Source organism: Colobus angolensis, unplaced genomic scaffold (genome assembly GCF_000951035.1).
Source record: "Colobus angolensis palliatus isolate OR3802 unplaced genomic scaffold, Cang.pa_1.0 Scaffold99, whole genome shotgun sequence".
Classification (NCBI taxonomy): domain Eukaryota; kingdom Metazoa; phylum Chordata; class Mammalia; order Primates; family Cercopithecidae; genus Colobus; species Colobus angolensis.
The window spans coordinates 6,568,473-6,579,093 of record NW_012123931.1 but is presented as its reverse complement, the minus strand read 5'-3'; the positions used below and the strand labels follow the sequence as shown (position 1 = coordinate 6,579,093).

Sequence of the window (10,621 nt, the reverse complement as noted above, 5' to 3'; positions counted from 1 at the left end):
CTGCACTCAAACCTGGGCGACAGAGCGAGACTCCATCTCAAAAAAAAAAAAAAAGAAGAAATTAACATGAACAACAGAACAAATTGATGTGCAGTGTCAGCACACGTGGGTGGACACATCATCAGCGCTATGATATTATTGGCAACAAAAAGTAAATGATAACCTTAATCTAAGCATAAAGAAACACCTTTATGCAAAGTTCAAGCTACAGATATCTCCCAGGTTTTATAACCTCTAATAATGTATTTGAATAGTCTTTCCTCAGCATTTTAGAGAGCAAGTCTTATCTATTCTCTTTTCCAGAACCTTCTGAGTTATTCTGGGCAATTAGTGCCATCCTCTTTAAACGTGCATTTTAAAAATCCTGTTTCTGCATAGAGCTGATGGAACATCCAGATGGAACCTAAACAATACACATTCCCCCTTCGCTAATATCTGAGGACCCTACACCATCCCTAAGAGAGATCTTAGGTATCTACACCTTTCCACATTGATGTGACACAAAGAGAACTTTATTTATTTATTTATTTTTGAGACAGAGTCTCACTCTATCACCCAGGCTGGAGTGCAGTGAGTGGCGTGATCCCGGCTCACTGCAACCTCGCCTCCTGGGTTCAGGCGATTCTGCCTCAGCCTTCCAAGTAGCTGGGACCACAGGCACGTGCCACCACACCTGGTTAATTTTTTGGATTTTTAGTAGATACAGGGTTTCGCCATGTTGCCCCAGCTGGTCTCAAACTCCTGGCCTCAAGCGATCCTCCCGCCTCAGCCTCCCAAAGTCCTGAGATTACAGGCATGAGCCACTGTGCCCAGTCACAAAGAACATTTTTATTCTTGCAGGTCATACACTTGATGATGAGAACTAGTCATGGTATGTAAGAAGCCTAGATAGAAAGAATAAAGGAGAAGGCTCCGTTATATAAAACAGAAGCAGCCTCTCACACAACTGTAGCAGGTCAGAGGACAAGATCTGGAAATTTTCAAGGACCACACTTTGAAGGGTGGGGCTCTAAGATGTTGATGCTGACCTGCCATGATGCAGAAGATGCTTCCTATGGGCTTTCTGTACATTCTCAATCCAGTCAGGCCCTGTCTCATAAGTCCCAGAAGCCAGTGCTTATATGTATTTTCTAGTGACATCAACCTGGCTGTACATCATCGGGTGTTATAGCATGCTGCGCAAAACCAGAGGAGAGATCCTGTCATGGAGATTCCTTTAACGCATTAGAAATGATATGTCAACCAAAAAAAAAAAATGAGGTAAAATTAATATAAGTAGAGAGTTCATATGTGCCACATTTGAGAATAGCAAGAACAGCAACCCAGAAGCATAGATTCAAGTTGGCTTGAATATACACTTTGAATAGCAGCAGTGAGAAGCGGATTTTTTTTTTTTTTGGAGACAGTCTCACTTTGTCACCCATGCTGGAGTGCAGTGGCATGATCTCGGCTCACTGCAAACTGAATCCTTGGTTCAAGCAATTCTCCTGCCTCAGTCTCCTGAGTGGCTGGGGTTACGGGCATGCCCGGCTAGTTTTTTTGTATTTTTAGTAGAGGCGGGGTTTCGCCATGTTGGCCAGGATAGTCTCGATCTCCTGACCTTGTGATCCACCCGTCTCGGCCTCCCAAAGTGCTGGGATTACAGGCTTGAGCCACCGTGCCCGGCCAAGTTATTTTTGTAGAAATCGGATCTGACTGCTCTACAAGGGACTATAGAACACAAATAGGCAGACAGACCATTTTGCCTGCAAATTTGGGGTTTGCACAATTGCGGGTTGTGTCTGGAAGCCCAAGAGGGAAAGACCCTCTAGGGTGAAGTCTGATGGGTACCTTATATGTTTATATCATACCTGGTCTTTTCAGACAGTGTTTTGAAAATGTAATTAAAAGCACAATCTTCTCCAACCCCAGAAAAACTCTCCACAGTGGCAGAACAGAAAGCAAAAACTGTATGATTATACAATTAAGCCAGAATGTGACATTAATTGCAGGCAATTTGCTAAGAGATTGCAAAGACAGAAAAACGCTGTCATAATTAGACCTCAAGAAGAAGACGTGACACCACTCACTTGTCGTAGTTTATCCTAAATCCACCTGGGAATTGGAGAGGTCAGTTGATTATATTCTATAAAAGATAAACTTCCCACATCTTCATGACAGGAGGTGGTTTTGCAACTTGGAGTGAAATTCAGGTACCTGGTGAAGGTAGGGTTTTACTCCTCTATAGAAACTGTGGTGCCAGGTGTGGTGGCTCAATACTGTAATTCCAGCACTTTGGGAGGCCGAGGTGGGCAGGTCACCTGAGATCAGGAGTTCGAGACAAGCCTGGCCAATGTGATGAAACCCCGTCTCCACTAAAAATACAAAAAATTAGCCAGACGTTGTAGCGGGTGCCTGTAGTCCCACCTACTTGGGAGGCTGAGGCAGGACAATCGCTTGAACCCGGGAGGTGGAGGTTGCGATGAGCCGAGATCACGCCATTGCACTCCAGCCTGGGTGACAGAGGGAGACTCCATCTCAAAAAAAGAAAAAAGAAACTGTGGAAGAGGGATCTATGTTCTTGGTTATTTATATATTAAATCAATGGTTCCTGACTCAGAGTGCTGGGCCATGGTGCTCCTGCCGGTGAAGTTTAGGCTACAGCCTGCAGCCCACACAGACCCTCACTGCTGCATCTGCGCTCCAGCACCATGCCACAGAGCAGAGCCCTGGGCTGCAGGAGGAGAGCCTGAAGCACTCCTGGTTAGAATTATATTTTCACAATAATGGAAATGAAAGTGGTGTTCCAGCCTAAGTTTCTGGGGTTTTTTTTTTTTTTTTGAGACAGAGTCTTGCTCTGTCGCCCAGACTAAAGTGCAGTGACATGATCTCAGCCCACTGCAACCTCCACCTCCTGGGTTCAAGGGATTCTCCTCCCTCAGCCTCTCCAGTAGCTGGGACTACAGGTACCCGCCACCACGCCTGGCTAATTATTTGTATTTTTAGTAGAGACAGGGTTTTGTCATGTTGGTCAGACTAGTTTCAAACTCCTGACCTCAAGTGATCCTCCTGCCTTGGCCTCCCAAAGTGCTGGGATTGCAGGCATGAGCCACCATGCCCAGCCTCCAGCTTCAGTTTCTACCGATAACGATGACATGGAAAAAGTACTACTGGATGCCCAGCATGAAGTCTGGACGGAGTTGCTCCACAAGTCGTCATTGTGACAGCCCACCTCACTCACAGACACAAGGCACCAACAGAGATTCTGAAACACCCAAGGCCCTGCACAGAAAAACAGTTATTAGTCTGTGGAAGATCATATTGAGAGAAAGAAAGAAATTGAAAGCATATTGAAGGAATACTCAGATTCGATATAGGATTGGTTAAGTGAGCAAGAAAAAATTCCCCCCAATGTGTTTCTCTTTAAGAACCAAAGAGCACAGCTTCTCTCAGCATGAAAAACACACGCATTCTGAAGAACAGATATAAATTCTATGTAGAATTTCTAGAGGTTTTTCTTCCATTTTTGCTGCTGTCTCATCTGCTGGCCACTGGACTGGGGATTTATATTGGAAGCCATCTAACAACATCCACCGGCATCTTTTGATGAGGAACAGGAAACCAACGTTGTTCACATATTGGAATTACATCTGAGCTTGTGGCACAGCTAAATGAAGAGCTATTATCATCCATGGGTGGGTGACTGCATCCATTGCATTTATTAGTTCTGTAAACGCTGCATGCCTAAGTTAGTAAAAATGAAAAAATAGGGCCAGGTGTGGTGACTCACACTTGTAATCCCAACACTTTAGGAGGCCGAGGCGGACAGATCACCTGAGGATGGGAGTTCGAGACCAGCCTGACCAACATGGTGAAACCCCATCTCTACTAAAAATACAAAATTAGCCGGGCATGGTGGCACATGCCTGTAATCCTAGCTACTTGGGAAGCTGAGGCAGGAGAATCACTTGAACCTGGGAGGCAGAGGTTGCAGTGAGCCAAGATCACGCCATTGCACTCCAGTCTGGGGCAACAAGAGCAAAACTCCATCTCCAAAAAAAAAAAAAAAGAAAAAATAAGGTCAGTCCCGGTGGCTCATGCCTGTAATCCAAGCACTTTGGAAGGCTGAGGCGGGCAGATGGCCTCAGGTCAAAAGTTTGAGACCAGCCTGGCCAGCATGGCAAAACCTTGTCTCTACTAAAAAAATCCAAAAACTAGCCAGGCATGTTGGTGAGTACCTGTAATCCCAGCTACTTGGGAGGCTGAGGCATGAGAATTGCTTGAACCTGGGAGGTAGAGGTTGCAATGATCCGAGATCGTGCCACTGCACTCCACCCTAATCAACAGACTGAAATTCTTTCTCAAATACATGTATGTATATATAGACACTAAAATCATGCTGACCTCTAATCATACCTGTTGGATTAATTAGTAAGCATATTAATTGATGTGACAGAGGTGGGGTTAATATCTATTGTAACAATTTGTTACTATATTTTTTTCTTTTCTTTTTTTTTTTTGAGATGGAGTTTTGCTCTTGTTGCCAAGGCTGGAGTGCAGTAGCATGATCTTGGCTCACTGCAACCTCTGCCTACCTGTTTCAAGCAATTCTCCTGCCTCAGGCTCCCGAGTACCTGAGATTACAGGTGCCCACCACCATGCCCAGCAAATTTTTGTATTTTTAGTAGAGACGCTGCTTCACCATGTTGGCCAGGCTGGTCTCGAACTCCTGACCTCGTGATCCACCTGCTTCAGCTTCCTAAACTGCTATGATTACAGGCATGAGCCACCACGTCCGGCCTATTTTCTTTTGCTATAAGAAGTAAATATCTTAGGATAAATAATTTTAATATATTAGTCATAATGTATGACTATTCAAAAATTATCTGTAATATTAACTCAGTTAAAATAATTTATATTTCAAAAGAATACATAATATTAAAATCACTATTTTAAAGGGTTTGTCCAAAATAAATATTGTTTATAAACAATATTATAAATATTGTTTATAAACACTGTTTATTTTATTTTTATTTTTTTGAGACGGAGTCTCGCTCTGTTGCACAGGCTGGAGTGTGATCCCGGCTCACTGCAACCTCTGCCTCCCGGGTTCAGGCAATTCTCCTGCCTCAGCCTCCCAAGTAGCTGGGACTACAGGCGCTTGCCACCACACCCATCTAATTTTTGTATTTTTAGTAGAGATGGAGTCTCACTATGTTGGCCAGGTTGGTCTTGAACTCCTGACCTCAGGTGATTCTCCCATCTCAGATTCCCAAAGTGCTGGGATTACAGGAGTGAGCCACTGCACCCGGAAAATACTGTTTAATTTAAATGGATGTAGTTTGCCTACACAAGGGTACATATAACTATGCCAACTGTTCTTAAAAAACAAATAGAAACCAAGGTACAGGGTGTACTCTAAGCTGGTCTTGCTATTGCAGCATAAGCACTTCGACCTCCACATGTTAGTAATTACCTTGGATCATCAGTTTTCTACCGAAAACACCTATTGTTCTTCTCTCTCCAGATACTGAAGAGATACCCTTCAGTATCTGTGACCCTTTAGCTTTCTGGATTGCTGAATTAAATCCTATCTTTTGTGTTCACTTTTTGTGTTTTTTAAGACAAAGTTTCACCCCTGTTGCCCAGGCTGGAGTGAAGTGGGTGAATGATCTGAGGTGAGGAGTTCAGAACCAGAAAGGCCAACATGATGAAACCCTGTCTCTACTAAGTATACAAAAAATTAGCCAGGTGTGGTGACGGGCGCCTGTAATCCCAGCTACTCAGGAGGCTGAGGCAGGAGAATCGCTTGAACTCGGGAGGCAGAGGTTACAGTGAGCTGAGATTGTGCCGTTGCACTCCAGCCTGGGCAACAAGAGTGAAACTCCATCTAACAAAAAAAAAAAAAAAAAGATTTACATATATTTTGAAGAAGCAGAGAAAAATGGTACATATAAAAGTTGTCTAGGCCAGGCACGGTGGCTTATGCCTGTAATCCCAGCATTTTGGGAGGCCAAGGCAGGAGGATCTCTTGAGGCCAGGTGTTCCACACCAGTTCAGGGAACATGGTGAGCTGCTGTCTCTACCAAAAAAAAATTAGGCAGGCGAGTTGGTGCATGCCTATAGTCCTAGGCAATTGGGAGGCTGAGGCAGCAAGACTGCTTAAGCTCAAGAGTTCAAGGTTACAGTGAGCTATGACCACGCCGTTGTACTCTAGCCTAAGTGGAAGAGTGAGATTCTGTCTCAAAAAAATCAATCAATCAATCAATAATAATAGTTTTCTAAATTATACCCTTTAAAAAAAGGCAAAAGAACAAAATGTCTTCCCTCATTTTCAAGTGGGGGAATGAAGCCTCTTATTTCTAATTTGCATTTGCTTCTGCAAAAGGTAGGTCTAGGCCCATGGTCTTGAACTACTGGACATCTGAATTCCAGTAGGTGCTGGATTCAGACAACTGAGGGGTGGCGTTGAGCAAGTGTGTGCACATAAAAAAAGGGTTTGTGGGTGGAACTAAAAGGCAAACAAGGGAAAGTTGCTATCAAGAAACCATGGGTGGGATGGTGCAGGCTTGGGGAAGGACTGGTTCATGCTCTAGGTCGTGTCCCAGGAGAGGCCATGCTCTGACTTCTTCCTGTGTCCATGTAGGCAGATGAGACTATTATGATCATGTGGCACAGAAGCCTGGGTTGGTGAAAAAAACAGGTTGCCAGTACAGATTGCCTTTCAGGCTCTCCTGATAAAATGTAATTTACACTTAATTAAAAACTGAAGTTAAAAAGAGTAAAGAAATCTTTCCAAGGTGACAAACTCAGGAAGCAGCAATGCTGATTGGAACACAGACATATCTGACTCGGATGTCAAGTCAAGCCATTCTATCACTTGGGACATTTTCCCACCCCCATCCTGCTCACTGAAGTGGACAATAACCGTACTACCAAGAGCCACTGTGCTGTGCCCCACTGTGTCCCTCAGATGCATTTTGCTTTGCAGGTTTGTGCACTGCCTCACTGGGTTGGGTGTTCTTCGTTCTTGGGGATATTTTTTCTCTCTTCACCAATTTGAGAAAATTTTTTCCTCACTACCAGCATCCAATTGCCTGGCCAGCACTGTATCTCTAAGAAATGGAAACTGGGAGCTGGGGAAGAAGATCTTAATGTCCTAACGTATTTGCTTTTAGAGAAAAGGTATACCTGATTTCTCCCAGGCACAATGCACCAATCACTCTACAGAGACGCGGCATTCCCATACCTCAGGCTGCCCCTGAGAGGAGATGAGCCAGGGGCTGATATTCACTAGACACCTCAGGAGACACAGCCACTGTGTGCATCTCGTGTCATCCCCAGACAGTTCTGAAACTCAAAACCAGGAAAATAACACAGGGTGGCTGAGGATGCATTGCCCTGTGAAGCTTCCAAAGTGGAACTTCAACCTAAAAACATTCCGGTAAGGTGTCTGTGCCTAGGAAAGATTAAAGGGAGACTGGCACAAAGGTTTTGTTTTTTGGTCTTTTTTTTTCCACAGTGGAGTGTTGGGATTGTTCTCTGCTTTCATCTCCTGCAAAATGTTTGCAAATGAAAAACATTTATTTTTCTAAAAAGTGCATCCGCTGCTCTTTGAAATAATGATTAATCAAAATACTGTATCTGAAATGTACAAAAAAGGACTAAGAGTTGATAATGTTGTGAATTAGAGAGGGGAAGTTGGTGTTGAAGAATGTCAAGAAAGAACTGAAAATTTAAAATTCGACTGCAAGCCAGAGTTAGGCTGGGGCAACAGAGTGGTAGATTTGAGACTCTGCTTGTCACACATTTGGAAAATACACGAGAAAATCACTTGTCCTGTGGAGTGTTAATTAAATAGCAGGCAGTTGAGGTGGCTCTAGTGCCCTGAGTTCCTACATTAAAACACATACACACACGCAAATACATTTCTTGTAAATTGTTACCTTAGGGGGAAACAAAATTCAGATTTAAGCAACCACAAACCTTCAATTAACTTCTGATTACATAACCAGGCAATGACAACCTGAATAGTCTAAATAAGATGATCACATAACTGGAACGAGTCAGTTACTGAATTCGGTTTGCTTCTTCCTTCACCTATGAAAAAACTTTCCTTCAAGCCCTTCGGTTGGACCCCAAACCACAAACCGTGGCTGGGTGCTCTCCGATCATGAATCACTGTTAACTTCAGTAAGTTTTTAACATTTTAAAGGTGACTCCCATTGTTTTTTAACAGGAGAAGGAAAAGACTGAGGACCCCCGGGATCACAGCACTTCCCACGCACAAACCACACTCGGGGTCCGGACTCTGCCCTGAGGACCCTTCCATTGTCCCCGCAATCCGGGCAGACGCGAGAACGCGCGCGGCGCTTCCCAGGGTGGGCTCCGGGCGGGATGCGGGAGAACGGAACGGGATGCCCGCCCGGATTCCCGGTTGCTGGCCCACCTCGCACCCTGTGCCTGGAGGGGACCGAGGGCCGAGCTGTGCCTGCGGGGACTCCAGTCCGCAGACCCCGCAGCTGACAGCGGGGAGGCCCCGGTCCCGTCACAGCCGGTTCCGGCAGCTTTCAACCAGCCCTGCCCCCACCTCGGGACGCGCGGCCTGGCACACTCACCATTTTTCGGCTTCCGGGATGTCCCGGAGTCTTAGCTCTGGATCTCACAGCATCTGCAGGTCAGAGGGCGACAGAGGCTGCGACAGAGTCACCGAGACCTCCTAGCGCAGAGGATACTAAGCAATGAAGATGGACCCTGAGCTCTGGCTGGAGCGAGACAAAGGCCCCGCCAGCTCCAGGACACCGCCCCCTCTACCTTGGCTGCGCACCTGATTGGACAGTTCCCACTCCAACGCCCATGATTGGATACAGTTCCACGCCGCGTCCCCTCAGGTCATGAGTGACAGGAGACGTGATCTGAGAATGGATTGAAAAAGGCAGGAGTTGGAGGTTTTTCCTGAACCCTTTTCTGGCGCCCTTCCTTCCTTAACTGGAAACTGGCCCTGCCTGGGGAACATTTGCATTTAACTTTGTATATAAGGTTATCTTTATTTGTGAATAATAGACATATGCTATTCACAAATGGAAACAATATAATGACAATTATTTTAAAATTTCAGATTTCATCACTTTCCTAGCCTCCAGTCTTTTGAGCAGGCAGCCTGAGATGTCACAAGGGAGGCAATTCTCTAAGAAAGAAACTGTGAGGCACATATGAATTTTAAATTTTCTAGTAGCCACATTTTAAAAAACAAACCAGGCATGGTAGCCTGTGCCTGTAGTTCGAGCTACTAGGGAGGCTGAGGCGGGAGCATCACTTGAGGCTAGGTGTTTAAGACCAGCTCTGGCAACATAGCGAGACCCCATCTCTGCAAAAAATAATTAAAAATTTCGCCAAGCCTGGTGGTGCACGCCTGTAGTCCTGGCTACTCAGAAGGCTGAGGTGGGAGGATCACTTGAGCCTGGGAGGTCAAAACTGCAGTGAGCCACAATCACACCACTGCATTACAGCCTGGGTGACAGAGTGAAACCCTGTTTAAAAAAAAAAAGATCTCTGAAGAAGGCATTTTCTCTTTCTGCAATTTAGCCAAGTAGCTAAGAATGTCTTGAAGTCATCTTCTAATTTTTAACAGGGCAAGGATGTTTTCTAAAACCCCAATCTCCAGAGTTGCCATGAGGCAAATCCCCCCAGCATACATGAAAATCACTCACAGCTAATGCATTCCTCATCAGATCCAGCGCTTCTTACCCCTGGCAAATAAAAATCACCTGTGGGGCAGGGAGCGGTGGTTCACGCCTGTAATCTCAGCATTTTGGGAGGCTGAGGCGGGCGGATCACCTGAGGTCAGGAGTTCGAGACCAGCCTGGCCAACATGGTGCAACCCTCGTCTCTACTAAAAATACAAAAATTAGCCAGACATGATGGCACACGCCTGTAATCCAGCTACTCGGGAGGCTGAGGCAGGAGAATGGCTTGAACCTGGGAGGCGGAGGTTGCAGTAAGTGGAGATCACGCCATTGCAGAGTCGGGGGGAGGGGGTTCAGGAGATGGTGGAGAATGACTGGCAGGGCGGGGCAGGATGGAAACTTAAAATCCCTTAAGCCCAGGTTGCAACAGACCAATTAAATTAGAATCCTTGGAGTTGGATCTGGGCAACAATATGGTTTAAAGCTCTCAGGGTGATTACAGTATGTAGCCAAGCCCCCAAACCACTGCTTTTCACCAACATAGAGGGTGTTATAGAGGCTGTCACCAGCATAGAGGGTGTCATTCCTGCACACCCTGCTCAGCATAGAAAAAGATCAGAAGGTCCTCTTAGGGAACACTTACTCAGGGAGGGCTAAGCCCCTTAAGTTGTGAGAGCTCTAATCAGCAGGTATAGACTTTTCAGGAGGGAGGGATGAGGCAGCCATTCTGAACCTGTAGCTCCACCACCTCTTGTCCCATCTCCAGACAATTCTGGAGGGCTGTTCTGGCACATGTCTGAAAGGTGCACATGGAGGAACAGTGTGGGCTTTGATCTGGTTCAGATGACGTCTGTCCTGGGGAGGCAGGAGGTCAGTGTGCAGTATCTGGGCTGGTGTCTTTGAGGTCAGTAGGTTATGTTTTTGTATCCAAGTCTATTTTCACTAGGGAACAGGCC

At 45.6% G+C, this 10,621-nt stretch overlaps 1 protein-coding gene across 4 annotated transcripts in view; it reads right to left on the bottom strand.

Moving 5' to 3' along the window:
* Positions 1-8,763, bottom strand: part of ZNF682 (zinc finger protein 682) — a 37,765-nt gene extending 29,002 nt beyond the window's left edge. The window contains exon 1 of one of the 4 annotated variants that reach the window (XM_011933001.1): positions 8,598-8,763. In XM_011933001.1, the coding sequence (XP_011788391.1) occupies positions 8,598-8,600 (3 nt within the window). In that variant the 5' untranslated portion in view covers positions 8,601-8,763. Of the gene's footprint in view, positions 1-8,428; positions 8,526-8,593 lie in introns of those variants that run through there. The other 3 variants (XM_011933003.1, XM_011933004.1, XM_011933002.1) reach the window with 3 other exon arrangements.
* Positions 8,764-10,621: the final 1,858 nt, after the last annotated feature.